This window comes from Brachycentrus maculatus, unplaced genomic scaffold (assembly GCF_059751285.1).
Source record: "Brachycentrus maculatus isolate JH-2025_06_01 unplaced genomic scaffold, ASM5975128v1 h1tg000165l, whole genome shotgun sequence".
Taxonomy (NCBI): domain Eukaryota; kingdom Metazoa; phylum Arthropoda; class Insecta; order Trichoptera; family Brachycentridae; genus Brachycentrus; species Brachycentrus maculatus.
In genome coordinates this window covers 137,737-155,023 of record NW_028280918.1, presented here as the reverse complement: position 1 = coordinate 155,023, position 17,287 = coordinate 137,737, and the positions used below count along the sequence as shown (strand labels likewise).

The following is a 17,287-nucleotide window of genomic DNA, read 5'->3' as shown; positions in this document are numbered from 1 at the left end:
ACACTTGTGTAAAGAATCAATTAACCAGCCTATGACAAGTCATAAGCCCTGTAAATACCTAGACTTTTATATTCTTCTGCACATCTATTTGCATACACTCGAAACGTTATGAAGAAATAGTATTTGATAATAATAATACTACCCTAGACTGGTATCTGAAGCGATTGACTGATCACCTACAATTACCGATCAAGATAACACTGTATCAGCACATTCATACGCACCATTGGGTGTGGATACTATATATTTGATGACCAGCGCTATGAACGAAGAACCAAGCAATTTTATCCACACCGTATTTATTTATTCGATTAATACGAAAAATTATTTACTTAAAAAATCAATGGTTAGCAAGGCTTGGACCAAAATGGCAAGGTATACCTGTATTTTCGAAATTAATTAAAATAAAGTACTAAGGCCCAATATACGATAAATCGCAACTTATTTTTTTATAAAACCAGGTAACATTTAGCTTTATTATTTTTTTTTTAAAACAGCGTTTTTGTATTGATTTTTTTTTATTGAAATAAATATAGGGTTTTGAAAAAAAAAGTTATGGAAAGGTAAGGAGTTAAAAAAAGAGATATTTTTTTCAAAAATAATCAAACTGTAATGTATGTATATTCTAAAAAAATAATGGGCGCGGAGACACGTCTAGCCCCTTTTGCGGCCGATCGCTTAATGAATTAGACATTTCGCTCACTCCTTTCAAGAACGTCATAAATCAAAATACTTGATTTTTCAGGAGAACGTTTTTACAGATAAAAAATATAATACAATGTATTGAAAATAAATATCAAGCCACTTACTGAACTTTTTACTGTGAAACAGATCTTTTCAGTAAAACCTGAAGGTTTTTTTCTCCATTTTCAAAATATTTAGTGTATTAATAAAATATTAAGTTAAAAATATGCCTCTTTTTCTGGGATATAGTACATTTTCTGGGCATTCCGAAATCATGCACAATTGAAAATTGGCGATTTTTTTTATTTATGACGTTCTTGAAAGGAGTGAGCGATTTGTGAGTAGGAGGTACTCGATAAGACTTACTTTTATTATATTTTTACTCATTTATTATACATACCCACTTGCATTGTAAGCGTGTTTCCTGTCTAAACATTAAACGCATTCATTTTATATAAAATGTATCTTTAATTATCTAATGATAAGACTACATTAATTTATATATACCTTTATTGTACGTTTTGATGAAAAATTGTGTTACAGTTTCAATTAAAAATGCGTTACAAAATTTCATTGAGATGATCAAGTTAATGATAATGATAAACCACGTGCCAAATTGACGTGCAAGAAATCGACGAGTTATTATAGTCAGATGAATACTTGTCCATTTCACGAAGTCTTTAGAATTTCGCCATCGATTCCTCTGTTTTATACACTTTCTTCTATCCGCCGTCGTTATGAGACGATGTATTTTCTATGAAGATTCAACTAGATAGCACTTCTCAAAGTGTGCAAACGAGAAATAAATAAAAGGTTTCGTAAAGCTGCTTCTGAAATTTAGTGAAATATTTGTATAAATCATATCTGTAGTATAGGACATGTAATATCTTCAATTCGCCTCCGTAGTGTAATGGTCAGCATCTCGGCTACCGTTCTGGAGGTCCTGGGTTCGATTCCCAGGGGGGGTAAAATAAATAAAAGTGATTTTTTCACTGTAATATTTATTTAATATTACCCTGGACTGGTACCTGAAGCGGAGGGCTGATCACCTTTCCTTCATGTGTATACGATCAAGATAACACTGCGTTTATATGAAGCAGTGCCCTATGCACCATTTGGTGCGGATAAGGGTTTTTAATTTAATTAATTAATATCTTCAATAAACGGAATAAATATTTTGTCCGCCTCCATAGTGTATAATATTTATTTAATATTTCACTGGACCATCTTGGCTTCATGTAAGTAACGATCAAGGTAACACTGCTTCAGTATGATGCAGTGCCCCATGCAGTATTTGGGATAGGATAAGAGTTGGAAGAAGAAGAATATCTCCAATAGGAATTTTTTCAGAACAGCTATTAAAAATATATATTTTAAACGTTCATATCGTAGTCGTACAGGAGAAAGTGGCCAACTAACAAAACGTAATATGTTCAGGAGGGCTATTTAAGTCACTTTTACTTGGCAAGAAAATAAACATCAATGCTGTTAGTCATTTATAATAAGTACTTCCAAGTTTATACTTCCAAGTTTAAAATCCTTTGGGATTTTTTTCAGTGCAATATTAAGCTAGTAAGATATCAAATGGTCGATGATCACGTTTTAGTAAAAAATGCACTTGGTCACTTTCTCCTGTATGACTACGATATATTTATGATATATTTTCTTGGCGAATTCGCTTGAATCCTCTAGGATTTTGAACTTTGACAGTTGACTTATTTTAAGTTTTTTTTTTAAAGAGAAATATTTGTGTTTTTTATTATTAACACAAATATTTCAATTTCATACTATTTCTGTGAGCCTAAGCGGCTCATTATTAGAAATAGGTATCAAATTGTGGTAGAGTGGGTTCGAACCGAGAAACTCTGACTTAAGAGTCCACGACACTAACCACGGGACCACCCGCCACAAAACGCAATTTCAATTCCAATTTGCAATTGGTAGCTTATAAATCGTTCGCAATAATCTGTGCATGTGATTGAGATTGAGATTTAATTTTATGTTTGATTACAAGTAAGTTAATTTGATGTAATGGTGACAGATATGTCGGTTGAATGAAATAATTCTTCAATTAATCTATTAACCTAAAAACAAGTTTTATATGGCCCACAATAATGTTAAATGAATTATCTACTTAATGTGGTATTGTTGCAATGATATTTCATCATATATTTTTTTTATATGACACAACACTGTTGACAGACGAAATAGCATACAGCAATAATAGTTTAGTTTTATATTATTGATATTCAAGTTTGCATTGTGCGTCAGTGGTCATCACAGTTTAGTGTTTGGCGGTATCGTTCCGCCAAGTTTCCGAACTAACTGAATGCGCGCTCCGTCAAATGCATGTTATCATTATGAAAAGAATCCGTTCCAGACATGGCATGAAATTAATTATAACCACAATATGTACATTCAGTTTTCTTCAGGCGACTTCACGTCAAACATCTCACTCATGAGCTAAAAAATCTAATTGTTTTCGTTCGTTTCCTCCCAAAATTCGTGCGTGTTTCTCCATATTAATGTTTCACCGCCTCAAACTGTCGATAGAAAAAGTATTTTATTTTCAAAATGATTATTATTGAAGTGTCATCGTTATAGCTGATTAAAAAAACTATTTTTTGTTACAAATTAATTGTTATTTACAATAATATAAATATTGTGTATTGTGTCATTGTGTTGTGTTTACATTGAAGATAAACGGAATTCATATTTTAAGGTAAGACATTTATTACACAAATACATATAATAATTGCATGCGTTTGCGTAAGATGTTTTATTTTAAGTGAAATAGATTTTAATTCAATATTATCCATTCAATTATCATATGGATTTTACAATATACCGATTTTTTGTTTATCTAGAATGACATAATGAGTAAACTAATATTTTTTTATAAATAGCCCAATTAGGATATTAGTGTTTTTCGTTATCAATTGGACCATGTTTTGCAGAAACCATCCAATCCACAGATTGACAAGCTGAGATAATTGCATTTGAATTTTTCTGAATTAAAAAAAAAATACATCATTGTGAAATGGTAGAAGTTTGATTTGTTTTAATATTAACATAAATAACCATTGTTTACTGTGTGTCATATTCAAAAAAAAATATTATTTTGTGAATAAGGTCACATTTTGGTATTTCATTGGTTGGATGGTTTCACTTAAATTTAAAAAATTATAGAATGAACACATACAACTATCTTGAATGGTTTCAGCGAAATTATTTTTTATTTCAGTTCAAAGTTGAACACATCCAGACCACTTGGATTTGTTTTACAATTTTTTTATGTATATGTAACGTGAAAAATGATTAATGCTATCAACCCACGTGGATATTTCCAACATTTTTTTCATGGATTTATTGGTTAGGAAGAGTTCCTTCGGTGGTATGGACATGTGGAGCGAATGGATAACGAGAGAATGACTAAGAAAATATATGTGGCGAATGTGAGAGGGAAAACAGAACGAGGACGACCGAAAAAGACTTGACACGATCAGATCAATCAGAACCTAAAATCTGGCGGTGTCAAAAGTCTGCGTAATCGGAGGGCATGTATGACTAGATGTATGGATGTGAAGGAGGCGAGGAATGTATATCAGGACAGAAGAGTGTGGCGTTCCATCCTTTCTGCCCTTCCCTGCGGGGAAACGGCGTGATGGTAGTAGTAGTAGTAGTAGTAGGCTAGTCAAAAATTCACTAAAAAGTATTGTGTTGATCTTTGGGTTTGGGTGTCTTCAGCAAATTAAAATTATTTAGGTCGCACTATGTTCTGCTTACACAAACAATTATTCATCTTAATATTGGAGACTGACCGGAGCCATTTCGTCGTAACGTAACACGTTACGATGCGAGCATTCGAGCCGAGCGCTCATCCATAGTTTCGGATACTCGCTGATGCTCGCCGCGAGCGATGTTACGACATTACGTTACAACAAAATGCTCCGGTCAGTCTCCACCTTAACGAATCATCTGTTTACATTGCATTTTCGAAATTTTATTTTTAAATGAAGTAATAATAAAAAGTAGGTATATCCTTTTGTAAACTCTTGGATTTGATTTAATTTTCTTGGCATTAAAATATATTGTACTTGCTGTTTATAGTATTCATGATAAGGTTTTATATTTTTAATTCCCACACATATCGAGTTTAATTTTTTTTTCACAAATGCGATCCGGAAGATAATAAAGTTGACCCCTGTAGAGTATCCTGATTATTGTTAAAATGTTGAGAAGTACATAAAATGAACTTGAATACCTACCATAACCTCTGAAACATTGAAAAATAAATTATATTACTTGAAAGACGAAATTCTTCTCCTTTTTCTTCTTCAAACGCTTATCCGCACCCGATGGTGCATAGGGCACTGTATCATATAAACGCAGTGTGCTATCTTGATCGTTAACACATGAAGGAAAGGTTATTATCCGTCCGCTTCAGGTACCAGTCCAGGGTAATATTGAATAAACGTTGGAGTGAAATATCACTTATATTTATTTGACCCCCCCCCCCCTGGGAATCGAACCCGGGACCTCCAGTACGGTAGTCGAGCGTGCTGATCATTACACTATGGAGGCAGATTTTTTTGTAATTTAATGTTTAATTTTTCTTCTTCTGCAACCCAATGGTGCATGAAACACTGCATCGTATTGGTGCAATTTTATCTTGATCGTTACTTACACGAAGGTAAGGTGACCACTCCTGCGCTTCAGATATCAGTCGATGGTAATATTAAATAAATACTTATTAGAGTATAGAATCACTAATATTTATTTTCACCCCCCTGCTGGGAATCGAACTTGGGAACGGTAGCTAAACAAGCTAACATTATACCACGGAGGCGGACGTACATAGTACGAGGAAAATACATATGTATATTAAATACTATAAAAAGTGTTGGATTGTGGTCTCTTGGTTAGTGTTGCGGACTCTTAAGTCAGAGTTTCTAGGTTCAAACCCATTCTACCACAATTTGATACCTATTTCTAATAATGAGCCGCTTTGGTTCACAGAAATAGTATGAAATTGAAATATTTGTGTAAATAATAAAAACACAAATATGTATTTCTTTTTTTTTAAAATAAAAATAAATAAATAAATAAAAGCAAAGCTTTCGGTTTCGTTTACTGTTTATTATTCATCTTCATCCAAACCAGCCGTAAGTGCAATGTATTGTTGGAAATATTAAATGTTTATTATATTATATTTATGTATTTCAGAACAAAAGGTTAAAACGTGATTTAAACACTTTCGATTTTTTGAACAGGGCTGCAAAAAAAATTATAAAGATCATTAATTTTCGTTATATTCTGTTTTTTTAAATTGGTAACTACGCGAAATATTAAGCATTTTTCTTTTTTTGTCATCGTATTACATCTATCATAATAATACATATCGCTCACTCCTTTCAAGAACGTCATAAATCAAAAAACTTGATTTTTTAGTAGAACGTTTTTAAAGTTTAACACAATAATACAATGTATAAAAAATAAATATCAAGCCACTTATCGAACTTTTTACTGTGCAACAGATCTTTTTAGGTAAAACTTGAAGGTTTTTTCTCCATTTGAAAAATATTTATTATATTTTAAAAAAATACTTAAATAATACCTTTTCTTCAAAATGCAAAAACAACACTTTCTGCCCTGTAGCGGGTAAATGTTAAGTTTAAAATATGCCGCTTTTGCTGGGATATAGTACATTTTCTGGGCATTCCGAAAACATGCACAACTGAAAATTGACGATTTTTTTTTTATGACGTTCTTGAAAGGAGTGAGCGATGTACGAGAATGTATTAACATTCCTTGGTAGTGATTAGATACCTTCATAAATGTAGAAATATCAGGAACAATTTCTACATATAAACACCATATATTACATCCAGATCACTACATTATCGAGTAGCTATCTTCTTCTAACCCTTATCCGTAACCAACGGTGCATAGGGCACTGCATCGTATTGACGCAATGTTATCTTGAGCGTTACTTACACAAAGGCAAGGTGATCACTTCTGTGCTTCAGGGACCAGTCCAGAGTAATATTAAATAAATATTTTAGTGTAAAATCATTAATTTTTATTTTCACCCCCCTCACTCTGGGAATCGAACCCGGGCCCTACAGAATGGTAGCCGAGCGTGCTGATCATTACGCTACGGAGGCGGACTCTGAAGTATATATTATGCCGTTAGTTTGGCGCCGGGATTCGAATAATGATCTCCTCATCGGAACGTCAAACATCAAATTGATCATTAACCGTACACACTTCATACTATTATCTCATTTATTTACATACTAAAGCATTTATATATTACACTTGCGCCATAAAAGGTCTGTGTAACACGAATTCTTAAACTCGTAAAATCTAAATCTTTTTACAACCCTTAAATTATTCCGGCTTCTATTTTAATCAAATTGCGATGTTTGTTTTCGATTAAATTTTAATAACATTTTAACTGTGCGTTTATACAATCACTATTAAATCACAAAGAAACATTTACTTAAACAAACAATTTTATTTTCTTAAATACGCAGTTATTTAAGGTCCAACGTATGATAAACATGTGATAACATTTGACGTACAGAAAAACATCGATATAACGGACCTCTATTTAACGAACTTCGGATATAACGGACAAAATATCCGGTCTAATTATTGACTATTCGTCTGATAACGAAGTTCAACTACATTATACGCATTTTCGATTATAAGAAAAAACATCAAAAGTGTAAACAGACTTGATTCCGTTTTCAAAGCGGAATTACTGAAAGCAAGCGCGTCGTATTCATATATATTTTTTTTCAATCTTCTCTTCAAAAATATCTTTATATCCCGGTCTTTCGACTTTAACGAACATCCCCCCCCCCCACAGTTAGTCCGTTATATCGAGGTTTAACTGTGACTGAATTTTATGCTTAAAATACCGTTTTCGTATTGAAAAAAATAATTCGAAATAAATATATGGTTTTGAAAAGAAAATAATTATTGAAAGGTAAGGAGTTGCCTATTTTTAATATTTACATTTTTAATACGCGGATATCACGTGTGGGTCAGCTGGTCGTGCTCTGATCTTGAATATTTGAGAGTATACCCTTAATGAAAATAAACTTCAACCGGACAAAATATAACAATAATAGCAGCCCTGTTTTTGCAAGAGGCAAGGCATTTTATAGCTCACCGTAAAACCCTCCACCACCGTTTTACCGCCTTCACACAGCTTGGATCTTACGGATTCCGTTTATTGTTATATTATTTTTCGAAATAATAAAACAAACTTTTTATTGTTAAGTTCTATGGTTGATTTGACTTGAACCTTCGACCTCGAGGTCAAACTCAAAGGAACCTATAAATAAGTGTATAAAACGTCCTAAGTATTATATTATATGAGGAAACCTTTCAAAGGATTTATTTCTATTGAAAAATAATAAGTAATAAACTCCAGAGGTTGGGATTGCAGAAATACGTTTATATTGATATTGTATGTTATTTTTATCTTCTTATTTTTATTTATTTATTAATTTATTGAACGGCTGAAGCCATTAAGATAATACATAAAATACATATATACAGTATCTAATATAAAAATTAAAAATACACTTATGAATACACTAATAGAGAAACAAAAAGTCTTGTAACAAATAGTCTTATAACATAAAATCATAATTAAACAAATAAAATACCAAGTAATAATAACTAGTAAATACACGTCTCCTTCAAACACTATCGGCGAGCAGTAAGAGAGAGTGAAACACAACGTTTAAATTTATCCATTATAACATGGAGAAGAAATGCTGAGAAAGTACAGATTTCAAGGAGGAAGATTTTCATCTTGTTGTAGGCCTCATGGCCTGTTTTTAAGAGGGATTAGCCTCCTGCGATGTCGATTCCCAGCTATCGACCCATCTTTTTGGTGGTCTGCCCGAGAGTCGTCTTCTGGTCGTACAGTGCGATGTGGGGGATTCTGGTTGGTTCCATTCTCCTCACATGCGCATACCATTGTCTCCTTTGTTGCCTTCCCCACCTAACGACATCTTCGATCTCGCATATTTCCCTGATCCTTGCATTTCTTATTCTATCTCGAAGACTCTTGCCTGATTTGCTGTTATTTTTGTGTACGTAAAAAACTTTTTTTCTTTAAAACATAACGTAGTTTGAATATAGTGTCATATTAAAAATTAAGCGATGTATTGAAAGCATATTTTGATAACGATATAGAAAGGAGATAAATTGCTGCGAACAGAGTAAAGAGTAAACTGTAATCAATTTATAGCAAATAAAACCCTTTAAGCGGAAGCTAAACTGGCATAAAGTTACATCGAACTGCCGAACTTCCAGAAAGTTTATATTTCAGAGAACACATGAGACTTCCCCATATAAATGTGCAGTAGAAGGAGTTGTCAATCAATGGTTTCAGATTCACCCATATATTATTCAAATATACCTACAAAAATCCATTTCTGTATTAAAATTTATATAAAATCCTACATAAAACCCTTGCCGTAACTTAAACATAATCATTATTACAATACACTACTTAAATTCATTCAAATTTAATTCATACGGTGTTTGAAAATGATACTAAATACATCGAAACACGATATATTTTAAGAAAAAGTGGTACCGTAGAACGGGGCTACTTGAACTTTGATGTGTTACTTGAGCTCAGTACAAAAAAAAAATTATTTAGATCTGTATTTGGTCTACAATAATGAACGTATTGACATGATTCATCGTTTCCCTGACATGTGACACTTATTGTCAAGATACGTTCATTATTGTAGACCAAATACAGATTTAAATATCTTTTTTGTACTGGGCTCAAGTAACACATCAAAGTTCAAATAGCCCCGTTCTACGGTATTTATTAAGTAAAACTTAAATTTAAAAAAATTAAGCATTTTGTCTGGAAAATTATGTAATATCATAATGTTTAACCCCTACCTTGCCGTGTATACGACATGGAATTTTGTCTAGCCTCCCACCAGTCTGATGTTGTCGGTGATGACGAAACCCGGTCTCTGGTCAAATAAAATAAAAATGAAAAAAAAATATGAACATAGTTGTTGATCATCACCTAAAAGTGGTATTACACAAAGTGAACTATGAATAATAAGGAGGGTGTTATATTATTATACCACAGAGTAAACAATGCTTTTAATATACAAAACATAGTTATTGTTTTAAAATATGAATAATTTGATATCAATAGAACATGCACTAGAAAAAAAAAACAATTCATATTTTCGTAAAAAGTATTTCTGAAAAAAACTATGTATGTATTGTATAAAGTAGTTGTTATTTTATTATAAAAATGCAGTTCCACCAAGAAATGTCAGTACAAAACTGAACTCTAATAAAAAGAGCTACTTAGGTTGGCTTTATGCAAAAAAAAACTAACATGGATAAAGTACCTACCAACATGTTATGTAATTTCATATAAATAAATACTGAAATGGAAATACAATGCTATCATTTTTTTAAAGATACTTTAAGTCAGAATGATTGATATCACGATTTAAAAAAGGGTATTTAACAAATAACAACAAAAAAAACAGTTGTAACGATTGTATAATATTTAGACATCATCAATAATAAAAACGTTATAATGTAGTTAGATAAGTATTTGAACTACCTTCTGTTTTGATATATTATTCTATAATATTATTACGTCAATGGGATGTCACGTCCTTAACCTTGATTTATGATATAACAATTCAATGTCTTCAATCAAATTATATGTTTCATTTTCATTAATGTACCTATCTACGTATGATTCAATGATAGAGATACAATTGTTAACCCATGGATACCTAAGTTATATATAAATATGAAGAAAAAAAATGGAAAACTAAAAAAATAATTAATTTTAAGTAAATAAGGACACAAAGAAGTTAAACAAAAATTTGTTATACTGCCGATCTTGCATACAAATAGAAGGGTCTCTGCTTATTAAAAGCTTTTTCAATACAACGCAGATGGCTGTATGAACTCATATGTCGGTAGTGTAATGGCAAAGGGGTATATCTGTCAAATTTTTTATTTTCTAAGTTTGTTTAAAAAATGTCTAAAATAGTGTATTCCATAATCTGGCAAAAGGATATAGCTGTAATAGCAATATTTATTTAGTTTTATTAAGATATGTACATATAAAAATACAAAAAACAAACGAGTTATTTAATTTCACCAGTTTGTTTTTGCTCTTCTGTAAAATTTGGTCTGAGACAGATACCATATATCCCTTTGCCTTTACACTACCGATGTTCTGTGTCATGAGATTGATTAATATACCTAGGAGTTCCGAAAATTTGAGTAGTGTGGTTGTCAATCATGGATAGAATGGTGAATGTTACACTTGTGTAAAGTGATCACTTAACCAATCTATGACAGGCCATAAGCGCTGTAAATACCCAGATTTCTATATTCTTCTTCACCCATGTTAAGATGTCAAATAAAAATGTAAAATAACTTCTTAATGGCGAAAACCAAGATTTTTGAACAGATATACGACTCATCAAAATGTTATCAATTCTCATAAATATGAATAATAAAAAAAAATAAAATCCTTGAATTTTTTTTAAGAATAAAATTTTGTACCGCCTTTGTCTTACTTCGGTTAAAAAATTTTAACCCCTAACTGCTTTATCTCATATAAAAAAAATTAATAAACCAAATCTAATACATGAACAGTGTCGCTTTGTTATTGTTAAGGAAGAATTATTAAAAATAGATTTATATTATCCACTGACACTTCGTGATGGAATTGCATTTTTAATTTATTATTAGATTAAAACCAATATTTTTAGCTTTTCCACTTTTTTATTTGACCAGCGACCGGGTTTCGTCGTTACCGACATCATCAGACTGGTGAGAGGCTTTACAAATTTGTATGTTATATATAAAAGAAGGCAGGAGTTGATAACCATGATTTGATATAATTTTATGAGAAATTAATTTAATTTTAGTGAATTTAAGTATTGTATGATATTTTAAATATTTTTTTATAAAGGTTTTTTGTATTGAAAGCACGATTTTATATAAAGTTAAAATAGATTTGTATTTTTTGTAAATGAATTTAAATTATGTAACGAGGTATCAGGAAATGCTGGTTGACGGCTCCTTCCACTAAGCTGTGGTTGTCCGGGGGGAGTCCGAAGTTCTCTGAAATGTAAATTTCCCGGCAGTCATTTCTTATCGACAAGACATTAAGGCATCTATTGTTTCTTTTCTAATGGGTAAAGTAAGGGAGAATGAATGTGTGTTACTTGATCATTTAATATGTCTTTATTATGACAATTTTTTAATCTATTTATTTCCAAAATTTCGAGCCTATCTAATTTTTTACCTTTACTACATTTGTGTAAGATTTTTACATTAAAATTTTTATCGAAATCATGATTTGACTCTATCAAGTGGTTTGCAAAAGTGGAGTTTTCTTTTTTATTTCTCCAACTTTGGACATGTTCGTTTATTCTTATTTTAAACGATCGTCCTGTTTGCCCCACGTATTCAGCACTGCATGATCCACAACTTAATAAATATGAGCCTGAATTTGTTTCTTTTTCCCTTTTATCTTTATTATTAATTAGTATCTTCCCCAGATTTGAATTATTATAAAAGGCTATGGAACATTCATCTTTGTTCGCTAGTTTTCCGATTCTGTTGCTACTATCCCCTATAAAAGATAATTTAGCCCATTTTTTAACTACTTTTGAAGTCTCTGTAATGAGAGCTTTATTTAATTGAGATGTTGCAAGTCTCTTTTGTTTTTTTCTAATTAATTGATCAATTAAACCACATTCATAACCGTTATTGGAGGCTATCGTCTTTATGATATTAAGTTCAGAGTTGTAATTATCATTATTTAATGGGACATACAACAGCCTATGAATTAAACTATGAAATACAGCGAGTTTATGGGAAATATGATGCTTAGATTTGTTATGAATGATGTTATCGCTGTATGTGGGTTTTCTGTAAATCGCAAATTCTAATTTATTGTTTTCGATGCTAATTTTTAAATCAAGGAAATTTATTACTTTACCGCCCAGTTCCATAGTGAATTGAATTGATTTATTAATTTTATTTATTTCTGTTAGGAAAATGTCTAATTGTCTTTGGCTTCCTGACCATACAATTAGTATATCATCGACGTAGCGGCGATAAAATTTAACGTTTTTGAAAGATTTTAATTTTGTAATGGATTTTTCCATATGATCCATGAATATTTCAGCAAGGATCGGTGAAATGGGGCTTCCCATAGCTAAACCTGATTTTTGTACATAATATTTATTATCGAATTGAAAGTAGTTTTGATCTATACAGGTTTTAATTAAGTTACTAATATCTTTTTTCATTATTGGATTTGTTCCTTTTACATCCATAATATCATTAATTACTACTTTAAGTTCATCTGTTGGAACATTAGTGAATAAACTAACAACATCAAAAGACACGAGGGTAAGATTTTCTGAAATTGCTACGTTTTTAAGGTTATCTATTAATTCTAATGAATTTTGGATTCCATAACTAGGTTTAAATTTCAAAATATTTTTGATGACGTGGTTTCCAAATTTGGCTAATTTATAAGCAGGTGCTGAAGTATATGACACTACAGGTCTTACCGGCATATCTTTTTTGTGAACTTTCGGTTGTCCATAAAGGCGTGGACATTGAGGGTTCATGGCCGTGAGTCTACGGGCATGAAAATCGTCTTTTATGAGCGTTATACAAGTTTTTAAGATAAATTTAACATCAGAGTTAAATTTTGGGGTTGGATCTTTACTACAAGGTATAGAATTGCAATTGAATCGATAAAAATTTTAATGTAAAAATCTTACACAAATGTAGTAAAGGTAAAAAATTAGATAGGCTCGAAATTTTGGAAATAAATAGATTAAAAAATTGTCATAATAAAGACATATTAAATGATCAAGTAACACACATTCATTCTCCCTTACTTTACCCATTAGAAAAGAAACAATAGATGCCTTAATGTCTTGTCGATAAGAAATGACTGCCGGGAAATTTACATTTCAGAGAACTTCGGACTCCCCCCGGACAACCACAGCTTAGTGGAAGGAGCCGTCAACCAGCATTTCCTGATACCTCGTTACATAATTTAAATTCATTTACAAAAAATACAAATCTATTTTAACTTTATATAAAATCGTGCTTTCAATACAAAAAACCTTTATAAAAAAATATTTAAAATATCATACAATACTTAAATTCACTAAAATTAAATTAATTTCTCATAAAATTATATCAAATCATGGTTATCAACTCCTGCCTTCTTTTATATATAACATACAAATTTGTAAAGCCTCTCACCAGTCTGATGATGTCGGTAACGACGAAACCCGGTCGCTGGTCAAATAAAAAAGTGGAAAAGCTAAAAATATTGGTTTTAATCTAATAATAAATTAAAAATGCAATTCCATCACGAAGTGTCAGTGGATAATATAAATCTATTAAAAAGTGCTAGCGTAGTGCAACTGACAAAGCTTTACATAAAGTTATGTTGTAAACGGCAAATGGCAACCCAACATTTGTGGTTCAACAAGGAGTGTAAGAAGAGGAACCTGGTGCCGAGATACGTCAGCATCCGGACAAAGGCGGACTCTGCAGCAGCGAGGAGAGCCATCATAGTGGCCTGCAAAACGTGGGTCACTATGGAAATGAAGAAATGGTACGCGATACGAGATAACGTGAGTACATACTTATTTCACATTCACACGTTACTTACCAACCAGTTACATAAAATCGAATTTGATATTTTACATCGAGATACACAGGATATAGTTAAAAATAAAATCCACGCAACGTACAAAAAACAGAGTAAAAAACTTTTAATTTGGTCCCAACAACAAAAAACAAAAACATTAAACTCATGCCCAATACCGCAAAAAACTTTTTATGATAAAGTTATTAATACGACTAAAGTGAAATTTAACAATCAAGAGATTGAACTCTTAGAAAAGGGGTTAAAATACTGTCCAAATGTACCTTTAAAAACAAAAGACTTTGAAAACTTAGCTATTGATGCGGACATAGCAATATCGAAAAACATGGCGGTAAAATATGAATGTTCAAAAATTATTAAAAAATACCACGAAAAAGAAAAAACTAATTTTAATACGTTAGATTCTTATACAATAAAGTCGTTAAAATCCAAAATTTCTGAACATAACCTTATTATTTCCAAAGCTGATAAAGGCAATTCAACAGTAATCTTAAATAAACAAGATTACTTACAAAAAGTACAATTAATTATAAATTCCAGCAATTCTATACCTTGTAGTAAAGATCCAACCCCAAAATTTAACTCTGATGTTAAATTTATCTTAAAAACTTGTATAACGCTCATAAAAGACGATTTTCATGCCCGTAGACTCACGGCCATGAACCCTCAATGTCCACGCCTTTATGGACAACCGAAAGTTCACAAAAAAGATATGCCGGTAAGACCTGTAGTGTCATATACTTCAGCACCTGCTTATAAATTAGCCAAATTTGGAAACCACGTCATCAAAAATATTTTGAAATTTAAACCTAGTTATGGAATCCAAAATTCATTAGAATTAATAGATAACCTTAAAAACGTAGCAATTTCAGAAAATCTTACCCTCGTGTCTTTTGATGTTGTTAGTTTATTCACTAATGTTCCAACAGATGAACTTAAAGTAGTAATTAATGATATTATGGATGTAAAAGGAACAAATCCAATAATGAAAAAAGATATTAGTAACTTAATTAAAACCTGTATAGATCAAAACTACTTTCAATTCGATAATAAATATTATGTACAAAAATCAGGTTTAGCTATGGGAAGCCCCATTTCACCGATCCTTGCTGAAATATTCATGGATCATATGGAAAAATCCATTACAAAATTAAAATCTTTCAAAAACGTTAAATTTTATCGCCGCTACGTCGATGATATACTAATTGTATGGTCAGGAAGCCAAAGACAATTAGACATTTTCCTAACAGAAATAAATAAAATTAATAAATCAATTCAATTCACTATGGAACTGGGCGGTAAAGTAATAAATTTCCTTGATTTAAAAATTAGCATCGAAAACAATAAATTAGAATTTGCGATTTACAGAAAACCCACATACAGCGATAACATCATTCATAACAAATCTAAGCATCATATTTCCCATAAACTCGCTGTATTTCATAGTTTAATTCATAGGCTGTTGTATGTCCCATTAAATAATGATAATTACAACTCTGAACTTAATATCATAAAGACGATAGCCTCCAATAACGGTTATGAATGTGGTTTAATTGATCAATTAATTAGAAAAAAACAAAAGAGACTTGCAACATCTCAATTAAATAAAGCTCTCATTACAGAGACTTCAAAAGTAGTTAAAAAATGGGCTAAATTATCTTTTATAGGGGATAGTAGCAACAGAATCGGAAAACTAGCGAACAAAGATGAATGTTCCATAGCCTTTTATAATAATTCAAATCTGGGGAAGATACTAATTAATAATAAAGATAAAAGGGAAAAAGAAACAAATTCAGGCTCATATTTATTAAGTTGTGGATCATGCAGTGCTGAATACGTGGGGCAAACAGGACGATCGTTTAAAATAAGAATAAACGAACATGTCCAAAGTTGGAGAAATAAAAAAGAAAACTCCACTTTTGCAAACCACTTGATAGAGTCAAATCATGATTTCGATAAAAATTTTAATGTAAAAATCTTACACAAATGTAGTAAAGGTAAAAAATTAGATAGGCTCGAAATTTTGGAAATAAATAGATTAAAAAATTGTCATAATAAAGACATATTAAATGATCAAGTAACACACATTCATTCTCCCTTACTTTACCCATTAGAAAAGAAACAATAGATGCCTTAATGTCTTGTCGATAAGAAATGACTGCCGGGAAATTTACATTTCAGAGAACTTCGGACTCCCCCCGGACAACCACAGCTTAGTGGAAGGAGCCGTCAACCAGCATTTCCTGATACCTCGTTACATAATTTAAATTCATTTACAAAAAATACAAATCTATTTTAACTTTATATAAAATCGTGCTTTCAATACAAAAAACCTTTATAAAAAAATATTTAAAATATCATACAATACTTAAATTCACTAAAATTAAATTAATTTCTCATAAAATTATATCAAATCATGGTTATCAACTCCTGCCTTCTTTTATATATAACATACAAATTTGTAAAGCCTCTCACCAGTCTGATGATGTCGGTAACGACGAAACCCGGTCGCTGGTCAAATAAAAAAGTGGAAAAGCTAAAAATATTGGTTTTAATCTAATAATAAATTAATTATTAAAAAGTTTCGTCAAACGTTCACGTATTACGTGATAGTTTTCTGGTTTCGAAGGATTTACTTTGTCAAGAAATCAAAATGCCTTTAATACGATGTATTCATAAAATCTTGTAAAATCTAGAAATTTTCCTATTAAAAATTGTTATGTAATAAAAATTATTACATTACCATTTTCGTAATTTATTTTGGTAAGAAAATAAGTATTTTCAATATCAAAACACCATAAGTGATACAGACTGATAATAAAATCATGCATCAACAATTATTTCGGCTTAAGGGGG

General features: G+C 31.2%; 1 protein-coding gene across 1 annotated transcript; it reads left to right on the top strand.

Moving 5' to 3' along the window:
* Positions 1-13,781: 13,781 nt before the first annotated feature.
* On the top strand, positions 13,782-16,930 carry LOC148308460 (uncharacterized). Its single transcript, XM_088261671.1, has 2 exons — positions 13,782-14,396; positions 16,613-16,930. The coding sequence occupies exons 1-2, from the start codon at positions 14,118-14,120 to the stop codon at positions 16,646-16,648; spliced, it is 315 nt and encodes a 104-aa protein (XP_088117797.1). The 5' UTR covers positions 13,782-14,117; the 3' UTR covers positions 16,649-16,930.
* Positions 16,931-17,287: the final 357 nt, after the last annotated feature.